At 35.5% G+C, this 16,774-nt stretch overlaps 1 protein-coding gene across 21 annotated transcripts in view; it reads right to left on the minus strand.

Annotated features, from left to right (window-relative positions):
* Positions 1-16,774, minus strand: part of Marchf1 (membrane associated ring-CH-type finger 1) — a 1,027,787-nt gene that overhangs the window by 146,171 nt on the left and 864,842 nt on the right. For all 21 annotated transcript variants that reach the window (XM_087216905.1, XM_087216904.1, XM_087216913.1 and 18 more), the window contains one exon: positions 15,421-15,471. In XM_087216905.1, the coding sequence (XP_087073031.1) occupies positions 15,421-15,471 (51 nt within the window). The remainder of the gene's footprint in view (positions 1-15,420; positions 15,472-16,774) is intronic.

Consider the following 16,774-nt stretch of genomic DNA (forward strand, 5'->3'; position numbering starts at 1 on the left):
GAGTCACAGTCTCACTAAATTCCCAATTTTCCTCCTGCCTCAGCCTCTCAGAGTGCTAGGATTATAGGTGTGCACCACCACATCCTTCTTTAGAGCATGTTTTAAAAAATATAAACTTGGTCATGTCATTTTCCTACTGCAATTCTTCAGCTTCCCACTGTTCTTAGAAAAATATCTAGAAGGTTCTACAGGTCTCTGCAATTTGTTTATTATTTGCTCCCATGTTACTTCATTCTTCTCTCCTTCTTCTATATTAAGTTTTCACCAAAATGGTCTCTACTGGTACCTGCCTGGAAGACAGTGGCTCCTTCTTGCCTTCTACCTTGCAGTTCCCTGTTGCTTGTCGCAACATCTCCCACTTGGTGTCTTGTGCCTCGGATCATTCAGGTTTTTATGACAAGAGGAAGGGAAGGAGGAGGAGGGTGCAAGTTTGTGTAATGGAAGCATGAATGTGATCAAAATACATCTACTCATTGAAAAACCCCCAGAAAGGTGAAACGAAGGGGCCAAGGGCATAATGGGGGAAATGCTTAACCGTATGCTCTGTGCATGTACAAATCCATCAAAATGAAACCTACGGATGTGTCTGACCAATATGCACTAATAAACACTATGGGAAAAATAAATCTAAAAAGTGTGTACTGCACAGACAACTTGCCAATTCACGCTATATGTACAACAAAAAAAGGATACCTGTTCGGCTGCTCCCATTTCTCCGTGCCAACACTTAATCTGTTCTTGCTCTGTTTCCAACTTGTCTATTGTCAGTCTCTCTCACTGGTGCAGGAGCTCTGTTTTGGATTCTGACTCTTTCTCTACCACGCAAACTTCAACAGAGTGCCTGACACACCTCATGCCCCTATTCAATGGGGCCACGTGGTAGAAAGTGAAAGCTTTGAAACCCCAGATTCCCAACTTGCCAGTTTATAACTTGGAAACTCTTCATGATTTTTGCTTCATCTGTAAAAGAATAGTTGTTTTTTAAGCTGCCTAGGTTGAAAGGACAAGCTCGCTGCGTGTTAAGTCATGTGAAAAATACCAATGGGGCCTAGCAGTGGAGATTAACAGGGAAGACTGGGTTCTGGTCTCTTCTTACTAAGTCAACTGTCCTTGACACGGAATTGCTAGTGCAGCTACAAGCTAAAACTGCCACCGATGGAGATGGAGTTCTTTGGTTCCCTGCCCTCCCTTAGTTTTTATAGTAAAACATGAATGCTACATTCAGGTCAGAAAACCACTTGAACTTCATTTTGATTATTATGACAATGTTATCAGGTCTGCAAGATTAAAGCAATCACCATCTCGGTATTGTTTCTATGCTCAGGCAAAGTAGATGGTATATGTTATGATTAAATAACACAGAATCTGTTCTGCCTCTTGCATAGAATTAATTTTGGTGTAGCTTCTATTTCATTAGAGAAGCACTTTAAAACAGGTCAAGTGTAACCAAGACTAAATTGAAAATGCATTATTCTATTTTGGTAGGCCCTCCAAGCTGATACATATTTATTGCAATTTTAAAAAAGAAGTTCAAATGTCAGATAGAGTCCTTTAAGGAAACAAATGTCGTAAGTTTCACACTAGGTAATTTTAGAATAAACACTCAGTGTATCTCTTCTTTTATCCAGGAGCATTTTCTGGGCAGAAAATAAGCTATTTGTGTGAGTTATGTGGAATAAAGCTGACAGCAGTACAGTGAATATTGTTCTCTTTATTGTCTCTACCTCTATGGGATTTATTTTATGTTTCCAGAATATCTTGTATTTTTTTCATTTTCTCTCTCAGTATTGGATTCTTGGGATTATGGAAGTTTAATGAAATTTACATTCCTGACTTGCTGTTTATCCACACATTAACAGTTTTATTTATCAGGTTGTTCAATCAGCCAGACAACTACAGTAATTTCTAACTTTTCACTTGGTGTAAAAGCAACTCCTTGTAGATAAAAACCACCTTCTTGGGCAGTAAACATTACTCAAAAACTGAATGTTTTATTTCTATAACTAGTCCAATTTTCTAAAACTGAATGCATGGACTAATGAATCAGGTACTCAGGCACTGGTATTTGTCATCTCAGTGTGAACTTTGCACAAGAAAGAGGAAGTGTACAGTGCAGTTGCAAATAGTGCCCATAAATCACTAAGCACGGTGTTTGGCTCTCACAAAATCCATATCAACTGAAAGAGGAGAGAGTTGAAATTGCTTTCCTTCCGACAGATTCCTTTAGGAGAATCTTAAATGAAAATTTCTAGACCTTCTATTCAAGCTTGTGCCGTGGATCTTAGAGAATAATTAGATTTTTCAGGAATATTTTGCTAAATTTAATTATATTATATAATTATATATCTAATTATATTCCTATGTTTTAGAAGAAAATTTCTGGGCATTTGTGCTGCTATGTACAACTGTTTTTTGCAGCCTAGACTCCCCTCCCTGGTTATGACTGCCACGTAGAAAACTCCAGGATGCATACAGCCCACTCTCCTCCACTCCTGTGTTCTCTTTAGCAGTAAATGGCTGCATATTAGCCTGGTTATAAGGGCAGAAACCTGAGCATCATCTTAGATTCATCTCTCATTTGGCCTACAATCTCCATAGACCTCAAACTCTACAATTTTTAATTTTAACACGTACGTCACATTTACTCCTACTTCTGAAGTTGAACCTCTAGGATTAACTTTGGCTGTCATTTTTTTAAAACTATCATTTGTGTCTTTCCCTAAATTGATTAACTTAGGTACTATTATCAAAACTCAGATCTTTTTACACTGCTGTCTTGTTTTAAATCTTTAAATGTTCTCCATAAACTTCCTTGTCCAATTCTACTCCTTACCTTACTCCAAAGACCTTTTAGGATCAGGTCCCTCCTTATCTCACAGTTCTATCTTTCTTGCTTTCCAAATGCAACTGCTTGCTCCTAACTACTTACAGTTCCAGACTATGCTTCAGTCTTTTGTTTCCCTCTGCTTTGTACATGTTGTTCCTGTATTTTTGTCTATTACTCATTTTTTAAAATTCAGCTTGGACATTCCTACCCAGAGAGCACCTTTTGGATTCTCCAGCCTAATTTCTATCCTTCTTTGTAATGTTCCAATATCTTTGGTATGTCTTCTCATAAAACTAAGGACACTTTCTCTGAAGTTGCAAGTGGCTAGTGCTTCCATCTGTGTCAAACCTAATAAGCTTTTCTCGGGATTAATTTCCCTAAACTCCAAGGAGTTCCACTTTCTGGAACACCAGCTCTTTTGGAAATTCCCTCCTGTTTGGTATTCCATGGCTTAGCATACTTCTGATTTTCTCCTAACTTTCTGGCCAATTTCTTGTTCTTGTAGGGTCCCTTGTTAGACTTCTTCTCTGCAACTAAGGGTGTTTGTTGCCACTCTATCTTTAGACTTCTGAACTTTTTTCTATATACTTACTCTGGAGAATATCATTTCTTATATTTAGAACCACTACCTCTATAGAATAAATTCTGTGTCTCTATTTTCAATTTCACCTAGTGTTCCAAGATGTTCCATAATGACTTAAAATTCCTTCATGACACTTATAAAAATATGTCAAGGGCCAGGGATTCAGCTCAGCGGTTCTGGAGCCTGCCTTGCAAGCACAAGGTCCTGAATTCGATCCCCAGTACCAAAAACACACACACACACACACACACACACACACACAAGAATAAAAATGTGTCAATACATACTGGTGTGATTTTATGATTGCCAAAATGACTTATTATACTGTAAATTTCATGACTTATCATTGTATTCCTAGTTGTCTGGGATGTATTTGGGGTGTGTGTGTGTGTGTCTGTGTGAGCATTAAGTGTTCAATAGATATTTGCTGATTAGATGAATGCTAATTAAATCTTAAATGGAAGAGCCTGACTGTCTTGTTTCTAAGCTGCACCTGAGAACAGGTGAGCAGTATCTTCATGTTATAAAAGGCTGTCTGTATAGGATTTACTAAGAGGTGCCCTCTCCCAAACTAGTGTTACAATTTTTTAACGCTACCAGCCATCTTCAGGCTATATAAAGAAGGAAGGACTGATAGAAGAGAAGTGCTATTAAGTGTGATTAGGAGAATGCTTCTCTCCATCCTAAATCAAGTAAAAGAACCTGTAGAAGAATTCAAGAAGAGTTTATAGAACTGGTGCAATCCCCTGCGCAGTTATCCTGGGTAAAATGTTGAACTCAGTACTTTACACAAGTGTTCAATAAATGCTATTATTATTTTTATCGTATTTTTCCATTTAGAAAAAAATACTCAATTGACATAAGTAAAATGCTTTCATACAATGGATGTTCATGTACAAAATGAATATGCTATTGTAATTCACTCTGCTGAACCTTAAAATACAATAGTTGAATTCAGTATTTGTAGAGCATTCAATGATTATAATAATCTTTATTATAATTAGCCATCTTGTTCTATTCTTGGAACAAGTAAATTTTTGCAAAACCCAACCCTTCTATTAGAGGCCTATCAAAATTATAAAATTTATTTTGCGATACATGGATTATTGACCTTCAAATTTTTATTAGTTTTTCAGCATATGTGTTTTTGTCTAGTTTTTTTAGGTGGGGCATCACAAAATATATGTGTGTTCTTTTTTCACTTTAAGCGAAATCATCTCAAAATAGTAGAAATACCAAGAGTTGGGGGAAAACGTTCTTAATAAACTGTAATTACCAGGTGACCTGGTTAGGCTTATAAGACCAATGTGAATTTGCAGGGCTAAGATCCTACAATCTTTTCACCTAGCACAGACTACAAACAAATAATCTTTGCTGAATAATAAATGTTTCATTGTAGCTTGGGTAGCAAAAATTTTCCCTCTGACAGACTGAAGGTCTGAGATAAGCTACTCAGTATTTCATTTTCATTTTCTGAAGAGAAAATAGCTATTGGGCCTGAGAATTTCAGTGTGTTGTGAGGGGAAGTGTCATCTTCGTGGGTGTCAGGTATAGTGGACAGAGTTCCCCTTGTCCAATTTTGCCCTGTGGCGGCAAGAAAATGTATATTCTTATAACTTCCCCCTTTTCTCACTTTGGTGGAAAGATAAGATGGGAAACAATGAACATGGTTATTGAATTTCATCTTAAATTGGTTTATTTCTGTGTCATTATTTCTTCATGCAGCATTGGTTGTAAATTTTAATGAAATGAGAATCAAATGAGGGAATACATAATGTGTCTCTGCAGTAATTAGTGAGATAGAGATTTGACAATTATCCAGTTAATCTGATCAACAAAGACAGCCAAATTGGGTAGTTTATGTCTCAAAGTGGATTTATTTGGCCTAGTCAATCCAAATTGACTATGCACATTAATTACATTAAAAACACAGCTGCCAACATTCTCCTCACAGTAGGATACATGGAAAGGGCTCAAAAATAGGGGTGATGAAGGGCATAGAAAGGAAACAAATATTGAATGGTAGCAAGCAAAAAAATTAACCTAGCTAAGAGAATCAACAACACATGACTCATCTATAACTTGAAAACAAGAGAAAAAAAAACCAAAGTGGTAAAAAAAAAGTTATCTAATCATCTAAGGAAAGTAACATCTAATAATCTAAAGAAAGAAGAGAGGAAGCAAGAGGAGATGAAGGGGATCCTATGGAAACAAAGTCAGCATATCACCTTTTATTTGAGGAGATTAAAGATGATCAAAACTCATACTTGGTTTTTAATAACAAACAATGCTTCTTAAATTTACACGAAGCATTTGAACTAAAATATGTCTAAGCCCTTGACTGATACATCTTTACAGATGATAGAACTAAATGAAGCCTACTGTTCAGTTGGGAAATCTGCAAAATGAAACTTTTTCCTAAAACAGAATCATAGGTAAATCTACAAGGATGTGACTACCAAACTACCATGTTAAATAAAATGCATTTAAAGAAAGTTACTATTGTTTAATGACTTCAAAGATGTTTAAGGACAAAGGAGCATCAATTTGTCTTCAGATCCATTGTTCTTATATTGAATTTTTAGGTGAGGAAATCCAGAGAGAGAGAGAGAGATTGAAGGAGACATTCGATTGCTTAGAATACCAAGAGTATTTAGCCCTCTTCCTTTAAATACTATCTTTTATCCTCACCCCTAATTTTAAAAAGAAACCTGTTCATTAGTTAGACTTTGAGTATATGTTCCCATTATGTCAGAGATTCATTATGCTGAGACATATGAATATCTGCAAAATTTAGAAATAAATTGAGTGAAATAAATATCATTTAAAATTATTCACTTCAGTTGAAAAACACTAAAATTTGAGGTGGATTTTTGCTTTCTTTCCATGTAATATGACAGATGGTCAATGATGAGGGATCATTTCCATCCCTGGCATCACAAATCCACATGTTATTCATTTGTCTTCAGAGTTATAAGGGGAACCAAATACTAGTCCACTTTAACTGTATGATTCAGTCTGGAAAAACAACATTCAACATTATCACAGTACCATGGTCACAGTCATTAATTCCCTGAGGCCCACGCATGATCAGTCAGTTCAGTTGAAATGACTTTAAAACTTTATAAAATTGCAATTAATTTAAATTGAAATAGCCAACTGTGGCTAATGGCTTGCACACTGCACAGTGGACTTCTCGAATCCATAACCAGTTCCCTGTTACAGAATATTCACCTGTACAGAATATTTACTTTCATCTGTTTCCTAAGGCAGACCTGAAGGTCCCAGACTCTTGAAGAAAGTATCCCTCCTCTTCCCATAACCTATGGATAGGGAAGAACTATTCATATTATTAGGCAGGTTTAAAAGACATGATATCCTAAATCCATCTTATAAGTCTAATAATATATGTCAGAGTAAAAAAAGATAAACAAATAGGCACAATATTGATGAGTTTAAGTTAAATTGAAGTGATCCACTTTATAAATGTTGAGATTACCACTGCCAGTGTTACCCATTTAATATTTTGCTTTTTTCTTCTACCTCTCTTGTCCTCTCTTAATGGGTGACTAGTATGACCTTTTTTTGGACATATTTAGGAGTCTGTTCTTCACTGAGCATTAAGTGAAGAGATCCGAGATGCCCACACTCTTGGTAATAGGGCAGAGTTCTTCAGCTGAGATTCAGCATAGAGACTTAATGCCAAAAGTAATCTCATGCCCCATTGTGTTTGATTTGTGATCCAATCTGAGTCCCAATTCTGAATTTTAGGCCCACAAATATAGTGCTTCTTAACAACTAACTGTTTCCAGCTTAAATTACTTCGGCTGTGGACATTTCTGAGTTGTCCTCTTCTTAAGGGGTGATTGGAGTGGTTATAGAATGAAATAGACTAAACATTAAAATAATGTGTCAATCTAGTATATTGTTTGAGGTCATAAATGAAATTGATCCTAACATTTTGTAGGTAATTCTTGAATTTAGATACTGACAATAAAGATGGGGTTAAAAGCAGTCCTTAAAAACCATGAGCCAAATTTTCTTGTTTTAGAAACGAAGTCTCTTCTTCATAATCATACAAATGTTGTTCATATTAAATCCCATTAAAAGATCTTCCAACTTTTCCAGTTATTAGAAAATGGCACAAACTAAAGATGGTTCTAATGTTGAAAGAAACCACCAAATAAATACAGATCGAAACATTTAAGGACCATGTTATTGAAGGACAAAAGAGAGGACATATTTCATACCCTCTGTACCTACCATTTTTCAGAATAAACACAAGGCCTCAGACACAATTCAGCAGGCTAACAAAAGCTAGCATGAGTGGCAACAGATTTCTTTGCTTGCTGGGGTATTATTGGAAAGAGCCCAAAGTGACCAGGTAGCAATCATAACTTTCAGTCTACTGGGACTCTTTGTGTGGCCTCAGTTTGGCATGTCCCTTCTTTGAGCCAGAAGTTACAAACTTACAGACCCCAAAGGGAGTCTATGGGAAGTACAAATCCTCTAGAGAACTACTTACAGAGATGATGAGCAGGGTAGCTTTGATTCTTACCCTTTAGATTTGGACCCAACTACCATACCCATAAGGGGCAAAAATCCAATTTATGGATGTTGGTATAAAAAAATAGACTGCATCCTATGTAATTTAGCCCCTTTATCGCAGGTTGTCTTCTAAGCTGAAACCTCTGATGCACCCCCAAAAAGCAATATAATTGCTACATCAAGCTAACAGCATCTGGTTGGTAGGGTAGGTGAATCCCATCATCATATAACCACTGCTGCACCTTTTTTGCTATATAATGAGTTCCTAGGTCTGAGATGTTGTTAAGCAGAATCTTGTCCCACATTAGTAGATCGGACACTCAGAGTACTCAGGTTTTGGCACTGGTTCACAGCATGAGAAAGAACAGCTATATAACAGTGACGGCTATATAACAGTGGCTCCTCAAGTGATATACTAGGGAATGTATTTCTCTTGTATTGTGACTAAAAGTGGGCAAATATAGTAACTATGTCTCAATAAGGTTATGGTAACTGGATCCCTCAGGTGACAAACAATCTAGATAGGCAGAAGTGCTAGCAAAACATAAAAGGAATCTAGACTGGATGTGGGTGAAAAAGATGATGATTAACAGTTATGACCTCTGAACAAAATGTAGCAACGAGGGCTTTATTTTATCTCACTTATTCTCCTCTTTTATATTCCCAAAGGAAGTGTGCACAATCAGAATCCTGGAGAAGCTATATTAGTAAAGGGAATTTATTGTGATCCATAAGTAGATTGCAGTGGTCCAAGGAGTAATTTGTAGCAAAAGCTGTTGTTTTTCTCCCAGATACTTACTAAGGGTCAGTGCTCCCATCACCCAACTGCTGAGATGTTGGCTAATTCTCATGGATGCTCCTTTCTTGTGTTTGACCAAATAGAAAGTTTCTCATCCAAGAATCTATGCACTTTCTACTTTAGCAGGTCAGTGACTACTTGACTGGGTTGGGGACACATCCATCCCTCCCTCAAGATGAAATTAGCACTTGGGATAATTTTTGTGTCAGAGCTTCTCTAGGGTATTGCCTAAACATTATGTGTATTGGTAGTGATGACTTCATGACTGGCCTAGACCGAGAGTCATTGGTATTTAAATCCACAAATTCCCTGTCAAGAACATATATTCTATAAGCGAATAGAAGGAAACAGGTTCTGTTCACCTCCTCAGTAAATATTTATTGAAGTTATACCACTTATCATTTTTCTAAGTGGTAAGGGTAAGTAAATATCCTCATTAAGTGAAGAAATAAACTTATTGCCAGGATAAAATAATGTTGAGGATTATAACAAAATCTTGAAATAAAAAATAGGGAAGGAGACAGATCCTCATCAATAAGTTAAAGTTTGAGTAGAAGGCTAAGAAGAGGAAGGGTACCAATCATACTGATGTCAGGGCAGGTATGATTCAGGGAAATCCTTGAAGCAAAACTTAGGTTTGAGCAATAGAAAGAAGTCAGTGTCTGCAGCAGAAGGACTGAGGACAAAAGTGATCAGAAAAACACCAAGAGAGACAGTGCACAGGCCCAGATTTTGGCTACCTGGTCAATATTAGGATTTATGTATGCTCTGAATGATATTTAAAGAAGGAGGCCTTGAACAGCAGCAAGACATTACAAAATATATATTTGAAAGGAATTGTTTTGGCTTTTGTGTGAAAAATAGACTTAAAAGACATAAGATTGTTTCTTCATGTCACCCTAACTTAGTCTGTTTCCTGTGAATCTTGGTGGGTCAGGCAAATGACAGTAGACCCCAGCAGAGGTAACCAAATAGAAGCTTTAATTGGAGCTGCTTTTTTATTTGTGATATCTTTAGCTAAACAGACTACTGGCCTCCACCATGAGTTTGTTGATCTTGTAATGTGCTATTTTCAATACTTACCATAAATGCAGATCAAAAGTAGTTTGCATTCACCTGGCATAGACATCAATGTATATGTTATGCCACAACACAGATAAAAGGTGACTTCAATTGTTTGATAATTGTCAAATATCAGAGCAGTCTTTTATCTTCATGGTATCATCATTTATAATCAGATCTCATGAGTAATAAGGGCAATACTCTGAATGCATTATTAGACATGTATGTTTCAGAGGTGAGAAGGGAAAAAATCTACACATATTCAAGGAATGACCAAACCAGCCACATATTTAGGAATCTTACATTCTGGTGCATGTTAGTACATTTAGTCTAGAATGAAGGACAAATTTGCCCACTGTCTTATTACTAGAAAAGACCCAGAATGCTTGCTAGGAATTTTAGCATTAGAGGAAGCATAAACCTCACTTTATGATGATAATTATTCACAGACCCCTTTATAAGATGACTTGGATGGCTGCAGTTTTGAGGGGGACCATAAATGAGAGAAGGTTCTTCAGTAGTTTCAGTTATAATATAAGCAACCCTGTAAGAACTATAAAAGTTTTCAAATTTCATACTCCTAGAAGTATCATGATAAATTGAAATGCATGTAGGTTTTCCGGCAAGCTTCAAATATAACATGCAATTTTATGACATATTTTAATTTATCTTCCTTTCAGATGCAATTGAGTATCTGTCATTAAGTCATATCAAGCCTGTCCAAATAAAGTATTCTATTTAGAAAATGAAGGAACCACCCCCAAAGAAATCAATGATGAAAGCTCCAAATGGAAAACTGTACTAAAACGTTCATGTTCCAGATTGTCTATATTCTTGTAGCAGAGTTATTTTTATGCATTTAAAAAATGCTGCTTGGCCCTAGAAAGACAGAAGGCCAGACTGTAGATACAATTGACCACATGATTGGAGCTTTTCCAGTTACAGAGCAGCAGTTCACTAAACAATGGAAGATGCTCATCATGGGGAGGCAGGTACATAATGAGAAAAGATGTTTTAAAATTGGGGTGATCTACTGCAACTTTTTTTCACTTACCCACACTTATGTTTACCTACAATTTGGTTTAATTTAATGGGGTGATTACAGTAACTACAGCCTGGTAAATTTATGGTATCAGGATTAAAAGTCAGAGACATTTCACTAGCAAGCCACTTGATCTAAAGTAAGGGGAATCAAGAATGAGAGCTATTGAAAGAGTGTTAGAACAAGGAGATGATGAATTTGGTATTGATTAGCAGCTGTAGTAACAAGAGCTCATTCTACTAACCCATGTGTTTCAAATTTCTTCTTAGAAATTATAACTAATCACCATCTATAAGAATCCTTTAACAAGATGAAAAGAGTTTGTATGGATCAAGGTGGTATACAGGATGGGCCATAATAGATACTGTCAATATTTCAATGAGATCCTTTTTGAACTCTTCCACCATTTGTCAGAATATAATACCTCTCTTGGATGCTGGGTGCTTTCATTTGTATAGTTCTGCACTTGGAATTCTCTTTGGGAAACTGTCCCTTTGGCTTCTTGGACAGTTCATCTGTATGTGAAAAGCGTCAACATGCTGGGAAATCTTCCTCTGCCTAAATGACTCTGAGCCAATGAATGACAAGTATTGGGGAATGAAACCCCTTCAGAGGGAACAAATTGAAGTGCATCTTCTATTAAAAAGTCCCCATTCAGGAGGAGGGATACTGTTCTTCACTCCTTCTTGGCTGAGCTGTTCTTCTCAAGCCCATAATGGCTACCCCTGGAAGTACTCCTATAGGAAATCTTTACAAAAATTTTTGTTTTAAGATTTTCATTAAGCAACTTCACGTAAGATGTCATCCTTTTTACACACTTATGCAATTTAAGTAAGACACTTGAATTTGGAATTCACGGCAGGCATTTGGGCTAAAAATGTCTGCTTGAAAGTTATTGGTTTACAGATTACATAAAGTCATGAGGCTAGATGAAATTGCCTAAGGAGTGATGACATATAAAGTAAAAGCCTCAGGACATAAAGTCTTAGATTATCTTAATTTTCCTCTAACTTCTTTACTAAATCAACTAAATTCATTCTAATTTACTCAGCTTTGGTTTCAGTGTGTAACTTGACTGAAGCTCTGTGAAAGTTCTCAAATTAGTTCATTTCATTTCCACTTATTTTCTAATTTTACATCCTGCTCTACTTTATCAACCTATCAAATTTACCCTCCAAAATATGTTGTCTGAGGTTTAGCTGACTTATAGGTCTCTTGCATCAGCAAGCTAAGATGGGTATTTCAATAAATCAGAATATTAAACACCTGTTCAGAAATGCAAATGCTTGGCTCAGGTTGAGCTGAAGGAATTCCCTTCACATTTTACATATGAGGAACATTTTCACCTTGACCTTGCTGGAAAACACTTTGGAATCTTAAAGATAAATTGGCAAAATACAGAGAGATAATGTATAGAAATGAAATTAAACATGTATTTAATAGAAAGAAAATACCTGTATAAAGTGCTATGATCCATATAATGCCTGTATACAATAATCATCAGTACGTTTGTTGAAAAAATTATATTGACTATATTATACATCTGCATATATTGCAGAATGAGATAGGGTACTCAACTAAGTGAAAGTTTAGGAATAATATTTTATAAAATATATGCCACCTTTACCTAAACATTACATAAGATATTTCTAGGTAAAGAACAATTGAAAATATAAATGAAACTTTGTCAAATCAGTAAAGACTGAGGAATATACAGGGAAATTATGGAAACTATCTGAATCGTCATTTTGTTAAGATAGTGCCCTTTGAATTTCTTTTCTTACATAGATCAGATTTTGGGAGCTGCTTCCTACACAAACCTGAAGCACAGCATTTTATTTAAAAGAAAATTCTGTTGATTTGAATTGGAAGCACAAGGCTTTCTTTTTTTGACAGTTTGCTTTGGAAATTTTTTTGTGAAGTACATAACATATTCTTGCTAGTTGAAAGTAATGATCCTTCACTGTAGACAAAGTAAAAGAAAGGCCAAATTTGGCTAATTTTTCATTTCAAGGAATGAATTTGTGCGCTTATGCACTTTAAAGAGCAGCAACAAGAACTAATTACTAATATCTAAAGTAGCTCTCCCCCAAAACGTCACTGGTGGATAAATAAATACCGCTTTCTTCACACCCAAGATATTTTGATAATCTCACATACATTAACTTGAATATGTAAAGCATCTCTATCATTCTTGGATCAACTTTTAACACATCCAAAGCATATCAGTCTTACTAATATTGTGAAAAACATGTTGTAGTTTAACTAACATTAACTAAAACAAACTAGACATATAAAGTAATATAAAGCAAATACTGAAATGATCAGAAAATTAAAACAATAATAGCCACTGAATAATATGTAGTACAGATTCAGAGGTAAAATCTAAGGGGATAACTCTGATGCTTATTAACAATTCAATATGCATTGTTTGTATCATGTTCTCAATTTTCACATTCATAACAGCAAGATCATGTTTAGAATGCAGAATCTTGAATGTTTGCTCTAATGTTAACTTTTGTACAAATTCATTTAAAAAAGAGTCTTTAGCTCCAAGGACCTTGTTGGATTTTAAAACCATTTCTGTTTCTAAGCCAAATAATACGTGTAAGACAAAATTAAAGGGAATGCATTCTATTTTTCAAAGTCTCTTCTTAAAAGCCCCTTACAAACTATTTTATGTACTTCCTTCTTTTTAATCTATATTTTCTTGTTTCCACGTCTTGTACTTAGATCCCTTTAAATACTCTTTCCCGACACCTGATCAATTCTTTAAGTCCCTATTTACTTACCATTATTGCAAAAAACCTTCTCTGATGTTATCCTGTCCCAACTAAATGGAAACGATCACTCTGAACTTTCATACCCTCTGTTTGTAGGGGGACAATGTGTCAAGGGTCCTCTTGACCATGTCCAGGGTCTATGATTTTCTAGAATTCAGGACTAGGCACATGGTTATACTCTGGCTATGATTTATCACAATGAAAAGATACAAAGTAAAATAAGCAAAGGGAAAAGGAATCAGTACCAAGTTTCCAAAAGTTCATCCCAGTACACTCACACAGGGACGGGGTGGCATGGGGGGCTTAATTCCCACAGCAATGCATTATAAAACTTGTGATACCTGTCTACCAGAATACCCATTACAGACTCATTGCTCAGAGTTGGATACTGGGGGCTGGTTCTGTAAACGTTCATCTGCCTATCATGTACTAATATTTCAGACTCCAGGAGGAAACCACCTGGTAAGGACAAACCATACTGTTTGTAATTTAGGTGCAGTGAACCATACCTATCAGGTAGGGTGGTGTTCCACTCCTAAACTCCTAGTTCTCACATGCCAGCAAGGCCCAAACTTGCCAGGAGGCTTTGCCAGGGATGGGAGTCTCAGGCCTGTGGTGTTAACTCTTTTGGGCACAGGTTGTTATATAGTTTGACTTTACACATGCACACACACAAATATCAATGCATATGTCTTGTATTTAATCTCAACTCTTTCAGAGTAAGCCAATGAAGACTGAGTAGAATTTTTTTTCCTTTCTCCAATATTCCACTAATGAACAAAAACATTGAAGACTGATCTTGGATCTATAATGCCTGCAGTTTATTGTTATTTTGGAGGTGCTCTACAAAGAAAATAATGTAAAATTGTTAATACAAAGTTAAAGTCACACATATGGAAGGGGCCCTAGCAAGGGAGAGCTCCCAAAATCCAAGTTCCATTCATGGTAAATCCATCTTGGTATTTTTGAAAATCATAATTTTTCATTTTGAAAAATAACTCTAAATTACTTTTCACTTCTCAAGAACCATATCTATATAGCACATGGTACCTCACTTTAGAGAACAATTCTTAAATTTTGTTTTGTAGGCAAGATAAAAATCTACATTTTCTCTCTTGATCCATAATCTTTTCAACTCTGGTATCTTATTTAGATTTACAGTCTAGGGAGTATTTTGCTTTTTCATTCGTTGAGTCTATAAGGCAAATATAACCATACTCAAGTCTTTGTTAAATTGATTTCTAAAATCTTCTCTGGTGAACAACAGTAGTTAAATTTTAGCATAGCTGAATCCAGAATTCTGAAATATTAAATTCACAAGAACTGTACTATTAGTGTTGATACAGTTTTTACTTCTGTGTGTGGTGGCTTGATGGTGTTTAAAATGAGAGAAAAATCATTTTGCATTACAACTCTAAAGCTAGACAATTATGTCTTCTGTATGTAACACCAAGAATAAAAAAAGGTTTAATTTATTTTGTTGTATAAAATCACATCTTTTGATCACAGTAAAATCTTGAAGTTGTTAAAGTTATTTAACTATAAGTGGTATACAAGTTACATTTGTATTATCCACAGATAAAAATTATAGGTTAAACATTGTACATATTTACTGAACTCATGAAATGTGGAAATCAATAAACATAAAAATAAGAATCAAGATACATCACGTAAAGGTACAAGTTCCCAATGATGAATTAACTATATTGTATAACTAAAATGTACCAATAAACTTAATGAAAAAAATAAACATGAACACGAATACGTTTTACCTACTTTTGAAATGTTACTTGATCGACTAGCAGATCGCCCTGGGGATTTATCATTCTGAAAAATAAAATTAGACAAATTGATTATAAGAAAGCATGGCAATATTCTTTTTTTTTTTTTTTTGGTACGAGGATCAAACTCACGAACTGTGCTTGCAAGGAAGGCATGGTGTCACTGAGCTAAATCCCCAGCCTGGTAATATTCTTTATCACTAAGAAGAGAAAGAACAGTATAGGGCAGACATATGAATGTTCTCAGTATTGTTTTGATGGACACAGATACTAACTGCTTATACAGAATGACTTTTCTCTCATCAAATTGTATTTTCCTAACAGTGTACTTTTGAAAACATTTAAGTGAGTAGCTGAGCATTTATTAAGCTAGGAACATTTTTCCTCCAGGAAATTATTATTTCTCCAGAAAAACTTGTACAATATCTTTGAAAATAGAATTAGATAATCAAACTATAGTTCACTATTTCCTCTTTCACTTTTGCAGCTAGGAACTTCTGAGTAAATTGTGATTTGCATGCCAGTAAATATCCCACACCAGGTGCATGGTACACATATCTAACCTATGTTCTTCTAAAATATGTTTAGTTACTTTACACACTTTTTTAAAAACTTAAAACATTTTCCTTTGAAAATTTAAAATACTTTCTAAATCATAAGGTTTAAATCTTAAAAGTTCAAAAATGCTTAAATATTTACACCTTTGTTCTTGCCTCTTAAAGAATTTCTAGTTTAGAAGAAAAGAAGCATAGAAAATGCTTGTCAATAAGTTTTTTTCTTTCAAATAAATGTCATGCAATTTTAAAGTTGAAAGGGACCTGAAGGAGGGGAGCCCTCTCCTTTGAAGGTTGGAGATGTTCTTTTCCCAGCGATCACAGAGGCAGAGTCAGGGCCAGCTGAAGCCCTTCTCAGCAGTCCCGTCTGTTTGCTCTTTGTACTCCACCAATTATCAATTAATGAGTAGTTGACCAGGAAATCAGAGCTTATGAGCATTATGCACTTTACATGTAGAAGTAGGTCACAGTACATCCCTCCGGTAGAGAAAATGTTATTGAAAAATCAGCTCAGAATACCAAAAATTTGTAAAGGAACCAAATTAACAGTCATCGAAATATTTCAGCAGTGTACAGATTCTTGTCTTCTTTGTTTTTTTTTTTCTAACTTCTAGAATCAGCCCTCAAAGTAGACTTGAGTAGACAACTGTAGTATGTCTTGGCAGAGGTTACTTTCGAGAATTAAGTTGTTATAACAACTTATGGGCCTGACATGGCCCTACAAAAACTTAGTGAGAGTTTCAGAACCTTGGTGATGATGGGATTTGGCAGTTTTGTTGCAGTTTGAAAGCAATA

The sequence above is a fragment of the Heterocephalus glaber genome, unplaced genomic scaffold (assembly GCF_053883595.1).
Source record: "Heterocephalus glaber isolate CG9 unplaced genomic scaffold, H.glaber_assembly_v1.0 deba00001460, whole genome shotgun sequence".
NCBI lineage: Eukaryota > Metazoa > Chordata > Mammalia > Rodentia > Bathyergidae > Heterocephalus > Heterocephalus glaber.